The sequence below is a fragment of the Hirundo rustica genome, chromosome 3, assembly GCF_015227805.2.
Source record: "Hirundo rustica isolate bHirRus1 chromosome 3, bHirRus1.pri.v3, whole genome shotgun sequence".
Classification (NCBI taxonomy): domain Eukaryota; kingdom Metazoa; phylum Chordata; class Aves; order Passeriformes; family Hirundinidae; genus Hirundo; species Hirundo rustica.
Window position 1 is genome coordinate 46,654,774 of NC_053452.1, and position 17,737 is coordinate 46,672,510.

A 17,737-nucleotide genomic window follows, 5' to 3' on the forward strand; every position below is an offset into this window, starting at 1 on the left:
CCAAGTATGTGGCTTTCTGTAATTCTTATTTTTGTGCCTAGTTCAACAGAGCATGTGAGCCCACGTGTAACTTTAAGCATGACAGTTCAATTAAATTGAAAAAAAGAAAGTAACTTTCCCTGAGAAATCTTCTCTACTACAGCATTTGGCCGGCACCATATGAAGCTCTCGTGCAGGACTGAACCTGCGTGGAATGTTGAATAAATATACTTTTGAGTGCCCAGCTACCTTCTGTTTTTGCTTTCTTGGGTGTACATTGCATGTATACCTTCATAAGCACTGACAGAAACAGTCATTTATTTTTCATTGTTTAATTAACTGAAAGGGTTTTCAGTCTACTGTGACTGAAAAACTATGTGCCTGGTAACAACCATGTCATTTTTCAGTGGAGAAAGATGTAATGGAAAGACATTCAAAGTATTTGACTCATTCTTGGAGAAACAATTGGTATTTTTTGTGACTACGTTTTTGTGACTGATTTTTTGCCCTAAGTCCACATCTAGAGTTAGGAGGAAAAGCATCTTATCTTTTGCAAGAAATTATGTTGGCATATGCCTTAGTGATATATATTGTTAACACCAAACATTGTCTTGAGAGCAACAGAAAAGTGTGAAATTTTGTACTTTAAAATATTCATATTAGTCTTCAGTGTGCTTTTGATTCCTATTCCTCATGTACTGAAGAGTCTCAGTTTAAAATTCACAGTCTGTGGACTGATTAGTCCATTAGTTTGAAATTATAATTGCTCATGACTTTATGAAAGTTAAACTTCTGATCATGTCTATTTATACTCCAAATCGTACTAAATACTGTTTACATTTCAGGTAGCTAGTATAAAGAAAATTAACTTGATCATAGCCAAATCCAGCCCAAACAGTGGTAATGCAATTATAATATTGTAGTAATCTGTAAATGTGGATATTATAATTAGAATTATCTACCAGTAGAACAGCATGGAAGAAATAGTTGATTTAACTAAGGTACCTAAATGGTTGGTTTTTGGGTTTTTTTTAATGCCTTTACCCACTCTTTTGGTCTCCTGTTCACATACTAAAGATCTTGTCTTTGTAGAGCCTAAATTATATCCCCTCAAAGAAACATTCTTTCAAACTGTTTTGCAGTTTGCTTTCATTTTTATCTCCCTCCTTTTCTTGTTTACAAATAGTGCTTGTAATATGTTCAAATTATATATATTCTTAAATAGCAGAAGTTTTTGTGACTTCCGCCTTTACATACATAGTCAAAATACTTCCCCAAGGTTCTATATGGGAATTTTATTACTTTTGATAGGTGGCCTTTACTGCTTTAATGCCTGTTGTATTGTCCTCGTGTGTCATTTTATAAGCTGTTCTACATTTTCCTCAGTTGTGACTGTTTTTTCTGGGTGAATGGTTATTTCTATTCTTTACTTGTCCCTGTACAAAGTTGACTGTATGTATTGATGTACTTGAAATAATGACGTATTAATTGAAGGCTTTTTAGTATACTGCTTCCTGTGGGGGGGAAAAAAAAAAAAGGCTTGAAGCTTTATTCATTTGAATATTAGTTGTTTACCAAAAAATTAACTGAAGGGCCTAATTCAGTAAAGCATTTTGGCATTTGGTCTTAATTAATTAAAGATGTATTTCTTTGTCAAAGGATACATGTCCACTTAGTGTCAGCAGCAGACAGGTACTAAATCCTCAAATATTTCAGTGTAAATGATTTTTGAGAGTGCACATAGCTGTAAATTTCATGGGTTATTTTAGAATATTGTAAAATCAAATATTTATTTGAAGAGTGATTTTCATAGCCGTTTGATTAAATCTCATTCTATATTTTAAGTACCTTATCTTGTGATGAATGGGAACCAAACTGGTCCAGCCCTAACCTTTGTATGTGACACAGCTTCCATGCCCAGTGAAGTCAAACATAGATCAGGGATTATTTGTAAAATGTTGCCAAGCTCATGCTGCCATATTTATAAATCAGGAGTTAAGTTTTGTAATTTTTTTTTTTTTTTTTAATAACCAAATAACTATCTGCCAAGCACAAGTCATAGGTGCTTCAGATAGATTGGTGGTTATAAATTTTCTCTCCTCTTCTCTCTTTCTTAATATAAGTTCTGGAGATGTTCTTCAGGGGCTGTGGTGTGTTACTTGGCAGACTGTGGTAACGTGCTTCCATCTGGCCTTTCTGCAGGAGAAAAGGTGATGCAGGATGATGAGTTCACCTGTGACCTCTTCCGCTTCCTTCAGTTGCTTTGTGAAGGACACAATTCAGGTTTGTGGGCAGGCTGCCGGTCAGCGAAATCAAGGTGACGGTAACTGATGGTAGAAGGTCTTAATTATGGAAGGTTTGGCTGCCTTCTTAAAATACCATGAAAGGTAGAACAGCTGCTAGATTGTACAGGAAGGGAAAATATTTAAGTGGAATTAAGTTGCCAGTGTTTTTTAACATCCCTAATTTTGTAGATAAGATAGTTGTTTCCAAAATGATGAGTTTTGGATCTTGACCTACTAGGAAAGTTAAGTTTACATAGGAAAATGTTTATAACTTCTAGACCTGGGAGATTCAGGGGAAGTTGTATTTATTGTCCCTTGGCACATGTCTGCTTTCTGGTGCACACTGTTTCCCACTAATGTCAGTTGGAATTGTATGTGAGGTTACAACGTACACGATACCTTTCTTGAAGAAACAATGTATCTTATATATATATATAGATGTGTGTGTGTTTATATATATATGAACACATTAAAATGCATAATTTAAGTGTATTTTTATTAATAAGTATATTTCCCTGTGTTCTCTGTCATTCTTAGGGAATGAAAAGAGGAAAAAAGGGAATTTTTTCCTTTTTAGGCATTAGACATATTTCTTTAGTTATGAGGATTTGTATAATTATATGATTTAATTTTACTAACAAAATATATTCTAAGTATAATTGCATTGATATTGATGTAGCCCTAGTGATAAATAGATTAAAGTAAGACCAAATTAAGTTTTACAGGTGAAATATATAAAAAAGCTTCTGGCTTCAGTAGTTCACTGGTATGTGATCTCTGCAATAAGACGTTAAAACTCTTAACATTGTTTTTTTAACCAAAAAAAAAAAAAAAAAAAAGAAAAAGCCCCCCAAAAAACCAAACAACCAAAAAGAACAGAGAAGAAAGAGAAGAAAACCCAATCCATGCCTCTAAGCTAAACTTTTCTAGAACATAATAAATCAGAATTAATTTTCAGAAGTAGTTTTAAAACTTAAATAAATTTAAATTAAACTTCTATTTGAATTTTTAGATTTTCAGAATTACCTGAGAACTCAAACTGGTAACAACACAACTGTTAATATTATCATTTCTACTGTGGATTACTTATTGAGAGTTCAGGTAAGTTATTTATATTCTAAGTAAGCAGGTGAAAATGTGACTTACTTCTATACAAGTTTTATTAGAGGAGCGCATTTATTTGTCATCACACTTATTCTGGTCTCTGTAGCCCAAGCTGACGAGATAGGCTGAAATTCTCTAGTGGCTGCAGTTCTTTAAGAATTGTTACTTTGTGCTGGGAGAGTGAGAGAGAACATACATGTGAAGGAGTGGTTTCAACCTTCGTAGGCGGGAATGCGATGGAGGCTGTTAGCCAAGGAGAGCGGAAGGAGCAGGGGGCGTGCTCGGTGTGTTCCTGAGCACAGGTAGCCAGGTGTTGTCTGAAACTACCCTGTGAGTGAGAAGCATTTTATATTGCTGAAGTTCAGTTTCTGCCAGCTGCTTTTTCATCCATATTCTGATTTAGGCTGAGCCCTGGCTGCTCTGTGAATGAATGCTCGTGTACTGGTGTGGGGTGAAGTATATGAACTATGCATTTTCTAAAGAGGGGGAAAAAAGGCAAAAGGAAAAAAAAAACCAACTGCAGAAGGCTAGATTAAAAACCTTTTCAATCATCTATTTTAAGTTATCTCCCAAGTCCTTTTACTACAAAAACATTTTATTTTCATGAGACAGTACAAAGTAATGAAAAGAATCTACTTTGTTTCCAGATTACAGCATGTGAATTGTGTGAAAACATATTTTGTGATAAATGTTTGTAACTTTTACCTATAATTCTTTTCTTTCTGAAAATCAGTGCACATGAAAATATATTATTATTTTTTAAATTATTTATCTAGCTAAGTTCCCTTTGGCCATTCATTTATTTGCTCTGAGAATTACAGCCTCTGAAAATGTTTTTTCTTTTTTTTGTTTACACTGCTGCTGCTATCAACATTGCTTTCTATATTTATGCATTCTGTAGAAGTTGTGGAGACAATACAATGATTTTCATTCCATTGCTTACTTTGTTGAAAATTTAATAAGCTCGCCTTTGGGGAAGATGGAGAGAGGAATCGTGCACACAAAGCAATATTTGCTCCCACTATTGACTAGGTGTCAAGCATGCAGTATAAAGAGACATTGTTTAATGAACAGCATGCAGCATGGCAGTACCACTGAGCACTCTTTTTCAGAATGCAGGTGGTTGTATTTCTAAGATCAGGTACCAACTCATCTAATTTTCAATTTATTTTATTTTGAGGTTTGCTGTGGGGTATTTAAGTTATTTCTTTCCTTGTGTTTGTTTTCCTATTGATTCCCTTGAGATGAAACTACAGTTCTTGGAGTAGTACTTGAGAATTGCTGGGTGGTTCAGTTAAAGCCTTTATAAATGAAATAATTTTCAGAACTAGAACTGTCTAATGCTGTTTTTCTTATATTGATAAATATTAAGTTAGAGCCGGTTTGGCCACACAGTCTCTGTGCTTGTCTTTAGGAATCCATCAGTGATTTCTATTGGTATTATTCTGGGAAGGATGTTATTGATGAACAAGGACAACGAAATTTTTCAAAAGCCATCCAGGTTGCAAAACAAGTTTTCAATACTCTCACAGAGTATATCCAGGTAAATTAGTTTCATTAGAATGTTATGAACTTGAAAGAAAATTCATCATACATTTGGCATGAAGATATAAAGCAGCTAGATATAATGTAGAAATATAATATAGATGCATTTATTCAACATGATTTTAGTGCATTTCTTTATGTGTGAAACAAGATATTCAAGTATATGTATATACACCTGTCACTACTCTTTTTCAAATATATCAATTTATTAAAATTTGCAACTATTAATGAGTAATCATCTACATAAGGTAGTAGAGCTTTGTTTTTAATTTCGACTAGACTGCAGCAGTGTTACCCACTTTAAAGCTTTTACCTTTAATCCACTGAGAAAACTAATTTGAGTGGAGATCATAGCTGCTGTTTAGTCAATATAACATTAGATAGTATTTTCCATCCGGAATTAGGTTGTTTTAAAGCATCAATGCTATGTTTGAGATGGTGAATTCACACTTCATATTTGAGAATTGTAGAGATGCGCTTAAGGTGGATTTAGGAATAAGTGAGATTGGGATCAATTCTGTCAAAATGAAAATATGGCAGTTCTTCCAGGATATCTAAAGAATTCAGTGTAATTTGGTTCTATATTAATTGCTTGTGTAAATAAGTTGACAATATTAGAATTTTATTCTACATATAATAAGCAGGTAAGAGAGGATCTCATTAGACTGTTAGGTATCTATTATATTGGTTTTATTCAGGTGAAAATATATTAATAAGAAAATACTATGTTAGAGTTCATGATGATGAAATAAGATGGAATAGCACTGAATAAAAATGAGAGGAGGCAACTTGTAGGCCGTTTTGTAAATATATTTAATGTATACATATTGCTCAAATCACAAGTAGTGTGAGAAATTCGGTGTTGAGAAATTTTAGCTGGTAGAGATTTTATTTGTTATCTTTTGAGGCTTCAAAAGCTTCTGTGTTCCTGTTTTCCAGAAGTTGGAATTTTCTTTAAGTATTTTTAGCACTGTGCTCTATATGTGCTGGGGGGCGGAAAAATCAGGAAACTAATTCTCTAATCACTTATGTGAATTTTGCATTAACCTTCCATAAGGTTTTTCCCGATTTATGGAATTACATGAAGAAGAAACAGCTTGAAGATTTGTACCCCTTCAGCATTTATTGTTTGAAGTTGCAAACAGATACGCACTTCGGGGTTCAGAATTAGTATATTGGGACTTGGCTAAAACAGGCAGAATGGTTATTAGGAGTAGGTATGTTTTTACAGTCAGTGGTCTTGTTAAATATCTAATTCTAGATATGTTTAATATTTCATAGCAGTTTCTAAAGGACAACCCCAAACCATGCACTTATGTATATTTCTTCCTGGTTTTGTTGAATTTATTGCAAACAAACTTTGGTTTTCTTTCTTTGTTGTGGTTTGTTTTGTTTTGCTTTTTCCTGAACAACAGGGGCCATGTACTGGGAATCAGCAAAGTCTGGCACACAGCAGGCTGTGGGATGCTGTAGTTGGTTTCCTTCATGTGTTTGCCCACATGCAGATGAAGCTGTCTCAGGTATCTTTTTGTTTTACTTTTTCCTTCTAAAAGAGAAATGTTAATATGTTTGAATCATGAATAACAATTGGTAGGAAAAATAAAGACAGAGATGATAGAATACAATAAAATTGAGGGAGTAAATTGCAAAACTAGAGCGGGTGTGAATAGCAGGCCTGTAATTGGATCACTGGCCACAGGTAAAAACCAGATTAGATCAAACTGCAAAGGAAGCATATCACTGATATTCAGGAAGAACTCTCAGTTTCCTGTCTTTTGTACCAGAATTCTCTCGCAGTGTTTTCTGCAGTTCCCTTTTACGCAGAACCCATCATGTTCACTGATGGCTCCTGCACTGAACATCATTATTAAATCCAAGTTCAACACATGTCTGCATCTAAACCTTTTTTACTCTTAATAGGAAGTAGTCAGACCTCTTAATGGGTGAATTTCTTTTGGATGTGAGTACTCATTTCATAAGCTGTAGAAATAGTGAAGGAGGCTGGCACAGTTATTTAGACTGTGAAAACTAGGTGCAAGGAATCCTATCCATAAGCAGTGCATTTTTCAACTTCTTAAATTTTTAAAAGAATTGCATATTTTAATTGAGTGCACTGATTGTAATTTTTTTACAAAATTTCACATTTTTAGAGAAAAATGTCATATGCTTGTGAAAGTGTTAGTTATTGTTAAGAAATAACAGCTCTGAAGTCTCCGAGGTTTTAGATTTCAATATTTGGCTCCAAAGGTGTCCATGTAAGTATTCTTTGTATAAATTAAAGTAGTCTTGCTCAGAATATTTTTTCTCCCTGCCCTCGGAACTTCATGGATGAAAGTAGGCTGTCGCAGTGTCCCACCACAGTAGGCTGCTTGCTTACTAAAGTTGTGGAGTTTGGGCTACAGGTACACTTCTTTATTGCTTCTAATTCTTCAAATGGCATCACAGTCAAACCTGATTTTCAAGAAAAATGCATTGAATTTCTACTGAACTGCATTTAAAGGTGCCTCTAGATACTGTTCTGGTTTTGAAACATCTTTGTTATTTTAAGAATTTTTAAATAGTTTATATTTGGGTAGGCCACAGTGAAGGCTATTGTGCTCTATTCCACTAAAGCAAACTGGAAAGCGGTATTTAAGTAGTTACTGACAGTGAGTCAAACATGTGGTACCTATGTGTGGATTATGAAATGTGATGTGGCTATTGGCAAGATCTGCGTTTACAATAATGACAAGTTTATAGTCTCAGCTGTGCCCAGAGTGGCTTCACAGCATCTTTGATTATTGAATCCAGAAAATAAGTCTCATCCCGCCTCTTCAAAGATAGCCCAGCAGTTTTGCACAATGGGAGCGTGGACTTGTGATGTTCTGTGGGGTGTCAGAAACAGTCTATTCCAAGTGCATCATTCCAAATACATCACTATAAATAGTGATGGTGTCTTTTTCTTGCTTGGAGATCAAGCTTTGGGCTTTTGGAAACTCTTTATGGGGCCTAGCAGGAAATACCAGAATAGACATGGGTTCTTTAGTTTGTTTATATTTATTACAAGAATATATTAATAATTTTTTCAGATTCTGTTAACATACCCGTTTTCAAATGTGTTGAGTGTGGCTAAGTGGAATTATAAGGAGTTGCTGTACGGCTTTTTCTGTAAGAGGGGCCTGCCTAAGCAAAATACTTCGGTTTTGTTTTCAATCATGAGTTTCCAGAGCACTTTTGGAGAACATTTGAAGCAAGATTTTAACAGTAGCAAAATTCAATCATTGTTTTGTTTGGGTTTTGCATCTTTTTTTCATTTTGCATTTTAATTCTCTATCAGGTGAATTCTCTTTAGCAGGAAGCCACAATGTGATAATGGAAATACTTCTTAAGAACCTAAGGCAGAAAAAAAAAGTAATATTTACAGTCCAAATGAACAAAGATCATCTGGACTGTAAATAACTTCCATAGTTAAAAGTTTTGTAATGAAAACTTAGAGGGCAAATCAATTAAAAATCTTGTTATTTCCAAATAACGTGGTTTTCAATCCAAGATCCAAGTTGTCATTGTTGAGGGTGGAGTGGATGCTTTAGACAAAGTTTTTAATAAAGCTGTCTCTTTGAGTCTGAAGAACAGAAGGAACTCCTTTTCGTATTTAAACTCCTTCACAGAAAGGGGTTTAAATGAAAGCAACCCCTTAGCTTCAGATTTTGGTAACAGTTTAAATTTAAGGAGGTTGTGATTAACAGAGGTGTGATTAAATCACTGTCCTGCAAGTTTTAATGATGGAAGATCAGATAAATTTATAAAAGATTAGTTACTTATTAAGAAAAATAAACAGACGGATCTTAACCAGAGTTACTTAATACCCAGTATAAAAGCTAAAAATCACTGGTCAACTATAACGCTACCTATCAAAGCACACTATATGAAAGCAATTCTGTTAAAGCAATTATATGCAAGTTAGCAGTAGCAATCATGTAGAGGTTGATGAATCTCACCACACTCCTTTAAGTGGTGTGCTTCCTCCTCTTTCTCTCAATCCTTGGGAAGTAACTGTGGAGAGGTATCCCAAATCCATGGGAGATATGCCGTATACTTCAAGTTTGTGGTAGAATCTAGCTGCATGAAAGTGACCTGGGATTTTTATAGCGGAAGGGAGTTGACTGGTGGTCATGGGCCTCTAGGTCAGTTTAGCAGCTTATCTGTCAAGTCTGACTTCAGAGGGACAGATGTGTGTGTAAAGATGGTAAGCCAGGCTGGCCTTTTAGCATATTTTAGCAATGCTAAAAAATACCACTGTGCTGCCAGTGGCAGCTCACCACAGATGGCTCCCAATGCTTTGTCTCCTGACTGGGTTCCAGTCCAAGCAGATCTTTATCAAAGCATCCTTCCACAGCCATTAAAGTACCTTGAGTTTGTTCTACCAGTTGCTGAAGTCCAGCACTGCTCAAGTGTTTGTTATCAATGGCATGATGCAACAGTGTATCACTGAGGAAGAAATTAAGTAGTTGAATAATTCTATCCAGATAGACTCCAGGCAAGTGACAGTAAACTTGGTGAACCCAATGAGATAAGAGGTGGCTAAAAACATCAATTTAATGCATGTCTAAGGATTTACTAATGGAAGTTTATTAATAAATATTTTAACATTTTATTTCAACTTTTCTTTTTCCCTCTGAAAAGTTCAGTGGCTTATAATGGCTTATATTATCCATAGCTGTAAACTTGATTGCACCAAATGTGACAATATTTTAGCTGACAGGAAACATTACAGATGCATCATCTATGACCTTGACATACCCAGTTATTGCTTTAAGTCTTTTCTCACATTCAGTTTCATCTTTATTAAATTACTCTTTCTAATGGTGTGTATATATGGTGGTGTATATATGCTGTGAGGAGTTAGGCAATTAAATATATTTTCACTGTATTACCATTTTGGACACTTCTAGCTTCCTAATTTCTAAGTCTGCATTTTACAAGATGAAATATTCATACACATAAATAAATGTCAAATAAATCAATATGTCATTTAAATTTATATACTCTCTGTTATTTAGGATTCCAGTCAAATTGAACTGTTGAAGGAGTTAATGGATCTTCAGAAAGATATGGTTGTCATGTTGCTGTCTATGCTGGAAGGTAGTAGAAATATGAAATCTCGCAGTTGTTCTAGCAAAGTTTTTACCTTTGTAATTTTCTTAATTTGAGAGATAATGCTCTATATTTCTTTGCATTTTTAATTTTCATGTCGCATGTGAGTTGTGAGAAAACCTTTCAGGTCTGAAAGTGAATGGGAAATTTAGGTAGGATAGTTGATAGTGAATGCCAGAACTTCATAAAATCTGGAACTAGCAGAAGATTTATTTTTTTTCCATAAGCTTGACTTATCTTTTGGGTTGGATGAAAAGGTTTTTACTATTTAAGTTGAAATCCTGAGTTCTGGGGATGAAACCATTTGTCAGTAATTTAGTTAACAAGCTTAATATATTGCATTTATTTTGGCAGTGATCTTATCCATAAAGAACAGGCTTCGTTCATCTAGTGGCTATGTCCAAGGTCCTGAAATTATGATACCCAGGCTTTAGGCTCATAGAAGGCTACTGATAAGGAAAGAAAATTCTTAGTACTGTAGGCTGTGCTCTGTAAGGAACCTACTGAACTGCTCATCTAGATAATAGTGAACTGCTTATACTGGATCTGTCTGTGCTGCCCTATAGTGAAATTTTTAATATGCTACCCCACTTTTAGTACTGTATTAAATATATGATCTCTTTCTACAGAGAAAGAGATTATTTTTCTTTTTTTCCTTTCTATAATGGCAAATACTTAGTTGCTTACATTTTTTTCCAAGTCTTAGGGTAGAGTTAATAGTAAAAGACTTCAGATTTCATGTAAGTGTGTTATCCAATAATTTATCATTCTTACTCTTTGATTGCTTCACTATTTATTACAATATGCTTTTCTTTGCCAAAATATTTGCTGATATTATCTCTAATATCCTGTCATCACCACTAGGTAATGTTGTGAATGGAACGATTGGAAAGCAGATGGTTGATATGCTTGTGGAATCATCGAACAACGTGGAGATGATTCTGAAGTTTTTTGATATGTTCTTAAAATTGAAAGATTTGACTTCCTCTGACGCATTCAAAGAATATGACCCTGATGGCAAAGGAATAATTTCAAAGAGGGATTTTCACAGGGCAATGGAAAGCCATAAGCACTACACTCAGTCTGAAACTGAGTTTCTGCTGTCATGTGCTGAAACGGATGAGAATGAGACTTTGGACTACGAGGAGTTCGTGAAACGATTTCATGAGCCTGCGAAAGACATTGGTTTCAATGTCGCTGTTCTCCTGACCAACCTGTCAGAACACATGCCCCATGACACGCGCTTGCAGACTTTCCTTGAGCTCTCAGAGAGTGTGCTGAATTACTTTCAGCCTTTCCTTGGTCGTATAGAAATCATGGGCAGCGCCAAGCGCATTGAACGTGTTTATTTTGAAATAAGTGAGTCAAGTCGGACTCAGTGGGAAAAACCCCAGGTAAAAGAGTCAAAGAGACAATTTATATTTGATGTTGTAAATGAAGGTGGGGAGAAGGAAAAGATGGAGCTTTTTGTTAACTTCTGTGAGGATACCATCTTTGAAATGCAGCTGGCTGCCCAGATCTCTGAGTCAGATCTGAATGAGAGGTCTGCTAATAAAGAGGAGAATGAGAAGGATAATCCTGAGGAGGAGGATCCTAGAATGGGTTTCTTCTCTCTCATGACCGTGAAGTCAGCTTTAGTAGCTCTCAAGTATAATTTAATGACTCTTATGAAAATGCTCAGCATGAAGAGTCTAAAGAAACAAATGAAAAGAGTGAAAAAAATGACCATGAAGGACATGGTCATGGCTTTGTTTTCTTCCTATTGGAGCATTTTGGTGGGCTTACTGCATTTTGCTTGTAGTGTTGTCCGGGGCTTTTTTCGCATCATATGCAGTTTGCTGCTTGGAGGAAGCCTGGTAGAAGGAGCCAAGAAAATCAAGGTGGCTGAACTTTTGGCTAATATGCCAGATCCCACTCAGGATGAGGTGCGTGGGGAAGAAGAGGAAGGGGAGAGGAAACCAGCAGAAGCTGCATTACCTGCAGAAGATTTGACGGATCTGCAGACTTTAACGGAAGAGAGTGATCTACTCTCAGACATATTTGGTTTGGATTTGAAACGAGAAGGTGGACAATATAAATTGATCCCTCACAATCCAAATGCTGGTTTGAGTGATTTACTGAGCACTCCCTCCTTAGCTCCAATGCCCGAGGTACAGGAAAAAATCCAGGTAATTGTATCTTCTATTTCTGATATATATTTCTCTTTTACATATATTAAATGTAGTCTTGAAATAAAACCTGCATCCTTGTTTTTCTGAGTTTTCTGACTTTTTTTAAAAAAAGAACCGTGTGTAATTACTGATGTCACAAACTTGAATTTCCACAGCGATCTGGAAGTACATGGTGTTTTGGATTGCTTTTAATTCAGTGTTAAATTGCCTCTCTTCTTTAATGTAAATTAAATTATCTTTTTTCAGGTTTTCCATTGTTTAACAAAAAATCCCTAACATTCTGCATTTTGGGTATTCTTTTAACTAATTCTGTACTGTATAATAATGTTTACACAAAATTTTTAATCCTGATTTTCTGTAGGAGAAGGTGAAAGAAGATGAAAAGGAAGAGAAAGAAGAAACAAAATCAGAACCTGAAAAAGCTGAGTATGTATTACTTTAACCTCTGATCCTACGAAGTAAAAAAGTGCTTTGTTTCACTGAAAAAAACTCAGGTTCATTTGTACTCCTTTGCCTTTAATTTTCAGTCCATTCATGTTCCAATTAGGTTGGGATTTTTTTAACAATCCTTCTCATCTGTGCACATTTGCACGGAAATGCCATGCAATAGGCACCACTCTGATTCCATTAATTTCTCTCTTCCCAGAAACATCCTTTGCTATGTCCATTTAATTCCTTTTAGAATGTGCTTAATTGATTTTTTTTTTTTCTCTTGGAAAATCTTAAAGCTAGAAAAAGATTCCTTGAAAACTCTGTAAGAGCACCTGAGTTCCAGAGACCTGCTATCCATCAGTGGTAGAGACCGAATCTGCTTTACCCTCTCCCATTTGCTGGGACATGTTTTGAATTATTTGCATTTTGCAAAACCTTACATTCCAGTACAATTTCAATCAATTACAGAGTACTCTCACATCTTTATGAAGAGATTTAATCAGTGTTAATTTAAACCCTTTTAGGACATGTTAAAATCTAATGTTAATGCCATTCGCTCAGAATAAAAATAGTGGAAAGTAAAATCTAATGCTTGGTTTTAACCAGTAAAAACCGTGGATCTCCACCCCTGTATTTTATGGTTCCCGGTACATGTACATTTTTGTGCCCAGTTTCTGTAGCTGATTTATCATTGGCAGAATTCTAAGAAGCTCCTTTAGTCTCAAACTCTAATAATTCTGCTCTTCTGGGATGACAAGCACTTGTCCATGACAAAAACTCTTCTTATTCAGTTCAGCAAATTTCTAACCTGGCCACTATAACTTTGTGAGGGAGCATCTTCCTGACTTTTGAAGGTCATTCACTGTTGATTGCACTGCTTGACTGCCTGAGTTGCAGTAGCGCCTATATTTTCTGTCAGGACTACAGTGCCTGGCACTATTAACTGCCCTGAAGCTTCTCCTAACGTGACAAACTTTCAAGTGAAAGTTTATCAAATGTCTTCAAGGATGATGAGCCGGCTTTGGACATCAGCCATTCTGTTTGTAGATGGGAACAGAGAAATAAATAATGTAATTTAGAAGCTGCCTCTCAGTCTGGTTTAACTTCAAATGGACTTCTGTGGTCTTTTCATCTGTCATGCTGACAGGTCAAATTAACTTCTAAGACAATTCACAGTTCTTTAGATCTTGTGTTTGGAGAAGGCAGCCCATGAACTCTGACTTTCTCTAATGGGATAGCATGGTGATACCCATACAGCAGATGCTGACAAAATCTCACGTCATCTCCTCCTGGAGTGGGTACTTACGACTTCAGCTGGACAGAAATGCAGAATTTAAAACTTAAGGTTTGACTTGTAAGTGCAAGAAGAACCAAAGATTTCTGCAGCCTTTGTGGGAACTAGATTGTTTAAGTGCATGAGGTTGGAGGGGAGAACTTAAACATATAGGCACTTATGCAGACGTAGAGCTGTCAGCTTACAGACATTTTGTCACTGCAAGAATGAGCTGCACAATTATGAAGAAGCTCTGATAGCAAGGTTGGCAGATTTTTGATTGCCTGCCTCTACCAGCTAGCACTCCCACTTCAGGATGCCAAACCAGTAAGTTCATGTGTAGCCTTAACCAGACTGTTGCCCTTGCCAGCACTTTGGACGGAAGAGGGATATTTGTCATGTGTGTGAACTGCATGAGTCCTGGCTACTTGAGCCTCATTAAAAGATGCAATAGCCTTCTCAAGTGTGATTTTAATTTAGCGGTTTTATTTATTTGACATATTATTTTACCTTCATTTGTATCCTAAGAGGAGAAGATGGAGAAAAAGAAGAGAAAACAAAGGAAGACAAAGGGAAACAGAAATTAAGACAACTGCATACACACAGATACGGAGAACCAGAAGTTCAGGAATCAGTTTTCTGGAAGAATATCATTGCATACCAGCAGAAGCTTCTTGTAAGCTGTTCTCTAGCTTATGTGTTTAGCTGTTATCGGAGATGTGTTCATATTCTAACAATGCAAAGACAAATAGTATCTTCTGGACTGCATTTTTCTATCTACCATTGTCCATAAAAAGGACACGAAGCAACGGTTTAATGGGAATGTTAGAGAAAAGAAGCACACAAATAACTTTGTATACAAGAAATTAATTCTTAGGAATTGTGCCAAACCTAGACATTCAGAGATGCCTGTGCATCATTGGGAAACATCCATGCATTTTTCTGGGAGTAAAATTCCTGAATTTTTATAGTAGCTAGTGAAAGTAGGATTTCTCCTTCCCTGAGTGATACCTTTGGGAAATTACAAGCTCTCCTACAAAAGGAATCAACTAAGATACAATGCTTAACCTGAAGCAAACAAGAAAAGATATTACAGGTGGTGGGGGTTTTTTTGTTTGTTTGTTTGTTTTGTTTTGGTTTTTTTGTGAAATAGCAAGTTTGTATTTGTCAAGCTTTTCAAAACCTGTAGAAAATAAGACTTAATGAAAATGTAAAACAGCATCTGAGAGTCTCTCAGTGAAATATCAGATAATATCTGCTCCATAACTTTAAAATCCATGCTTTTTATTAACTAGGATATTCCATTCATATTCTCTGAGGCTAGAGTGAAGTGTAAAGCAAAAAGAAATCCACCTTTGCTATGTGTATAGTGTATAATTGTGTAGGGCTGGCCCACTTCTAGCATGAGAACACAGCAAAACTACAAAACTGCAGTCAAAATCTTATTAAGAAATGAAGTGTTTAAATTTGGCTTTTGAAATGAGATACATTCTTAGGCTAGTCACATTGAAATAGTGTGAATTTAGCTTAATTTTGTCTAGAAGTCTCATTTTATATTTCACTAATACTCATTTACTATTAGGACTGAAAAGTGGCAGAATTCCTGTTGAAGTTATAAAGCATTCAAAATGTGTGCTGTAAAGATTAGTGAGTTGTCATATCTGCAGTCCTAGCATCAAAGTGTCAGAAAAGCTTTCTATTCATGGTACTCAAGTCACACATGAATTTTTGCTGGCCTGGTAAAAACGCAGTTGATTTTGGAATAGAAAATATTTAAGATAAACTTATATGCAGGGTTTTTTATTTTTCGGTAAAAGTAGCAATTTGCTATGTGTATGAATATTGAACTACAGGGAAAATAGAGACTTCTGTATTGTTATTACATTACTCTTACATTGTGATATCTGTGTGGTCTCCAAGTGTACTGAGAGGACAATGAAAAAGATGTAAGAGGCAATTAGAAATCCTTCATCCTTTGTAAATGGAGTGAAATGAAAGATCCTTTATTTATTATTGCACATGTAGAGTAGGAGAGAACTTGTACATTCAAAGCATTCAAAATGTTTGGGTTTTTTTTGTTTGTTTTTTTTTTAATATTTATAATTCTATTACAAAGTTCCATAAGGAAAACAAAAACAAAACCAAAAAACCCACAAAAAACCCCACCAGGGTAACGCACCCCTCTCAGCAGCAACTTCCTAATGATGGTTGAATCCTTATTAGGCAAAGTATATTTATGTTCTCTTCTCTTTCTCTTCTTTCAGAATTATTTTGCACGAAACTTTTACAACATGAGGATGTTGGCGTTATTTGTTGCTTTTGCCATCAACTTCATCCTTCTTTTCTATAAGGTAGAATTCATCAAAATATTACTTTTCAAGTTGGACACTGGAAAATATCTGGGTTTTGTAGTCAATATGTTCAGGTAAAACTGCCTAACCTAGCAGATTAAATACCTGCTTCATCCTACCACTTCAGAAATCTAACATGGTGACAGCTGAAATAAAGTGAAAATAGACTTCCAGTACACAAATAGCTATTGACAGAGCATTGTGCTGGGACAAAGGCAACAGGCTAAGAGACACAGCCTTGCCTTAGATGCTCCGTTTACCAGTACAGTGAGCCTTAACAGGTAACTTAAACTAATCCATGTCAGTTGAGATGTTTTCTTGTGCCATTATGCTCTCCTGAAAGAGAGTGTACAGCCAGGAGTCGCATCATCTGAAGCTGCCTAGGGTGTCACTGATTTTGTAAAGGCTTTTAGTATCATTGATGCAACTCTAGAGTTATTGGACTTGAATTGTTTTCTGGCAGAGAGCTGTGATGATAAAGACTAGTGTCAGGGGTTTCTTCTAAGAGGTCTGTGCCCTTTCTTGCATTTGAAATTATAAAATTAATCTTGGACCAAATTTGGTAACCTGGACTGACAGTGAAAAAAAAGGGAAGGAAAAAGCATATTATCACAGACTGGTGTTAACAAGATGAAAAGGTATTGCTGAGGTATTCTTTGTGGACATTTTTATTTCTTTAAAGTTTCTTTACAGTTATATTTTCCTTGGTATCATTTCTTCAGCTTAACTACTTAGCTTGTAGTATTGAAAAACTCCTGTCAAGGGAATACAGCTGCAATATTAAGTGTTTTAAACAGGTCTCCACATCTGCTGTGACAGAAGAAAAGGAACTTCCTGTAGTATCTGACGGTGAAAGTACCAAGCTGAACATCCTGGACAGCGATGATGAGAGGGTCATTGCAGTGCATTATGTCCTGGAAGAAAGCAGTGGCTACATGGAGCCCACACTGCGGATTTTGGCCATCCTACACACAGTCATCTCCTTCTTCTGCATCATAGGGTATTATTGTTTGAAAGTAAGAAAAAAATTAACTCTTTTTTTTTTTTTAAGGTCTAAACTCCTTATTCTGTCTAGCGACATAATATAGAACAAAGTCAACCTGCTTAAGCAGGTTGGGGTGCCGTGTAAAGAACTCTGTTTTGTTAGGGTAATCTACCCAGAGAGTGTTTGTTAGGTGATGTGTCTATGCAGGAAGCTGTAGGCCAGAATCTGATTTGCTGTCAGGCAGACAGATAGAGCAGTAACTGCTTCAGAAGCTGCTTGTGACTGTCGAAGACAAGGTGTGAATGCACATGAGGCAGATGACAGTTTTAGATGCTGCATTACTAGTCTTTCAATTAGGTGATTTGAAAAGAGTGCAGCATTTTGGACTACTGTTGCTGCATATTGTGACTCTATAAAATGCCTGCTGTTCATACATAGGCACTCTGCTGGTAGTATTTTGGCAGGAGCCTAAGCATCTT

General features: G+C 35.8%; 1 protein-coding gene across 4 annotated transcripts in view; it reads left to right on the forward strand.

Annotated features, from left to right (window-relative positions):
* RYR2 (ryanodine receptor 2) overlaps positions 1-17,737 on the forward strand; it is a 384,235-nt gene that overhangs the window by 346,893 nt on the left and 19,605 nt on the right. For all 4 annotated transcript variants that reach the window (XM_058419591.1, XM_040059776.2, XM_058419590.1 and 1 more), the window contains 10 exons: positions 2,182-2,262; positions 3,277-3,365; positions 4,783-4,911; positions 6,329-6,433; positions 9,953-10,034; positions 10,911-12,214; positions 12,579-12,643; positions 14,451-14,598; positions 16,187-16,273; positions 17,071-17,289. In XM_058419591.1, the coding sequence (XP_058275574.1) occupies positions 2,182-2,262; positions 3,277-3,365; positions 4,783-4,911; positions 6,329-6,433; positions 9,953-10,034; positions 10,911-12,214; positions 12,579-12,643; positions 14,451-14,598; positions 16,187-16,273; positions 17,071-17,289 (2,309 nt within the window). The remainder of the gene's footprint in view (positions 1-2,181; positions 2,263-3,276; positions 3,366-4,782; positions 4,912-6,328; positions 6,434-9,952; positions 10,035-10,910; positions 12,215-12,578; positions 12,644-14,450; positions 14,599-16,186; positions 16,274-17,070; positions 17,290-17,737) is intronic.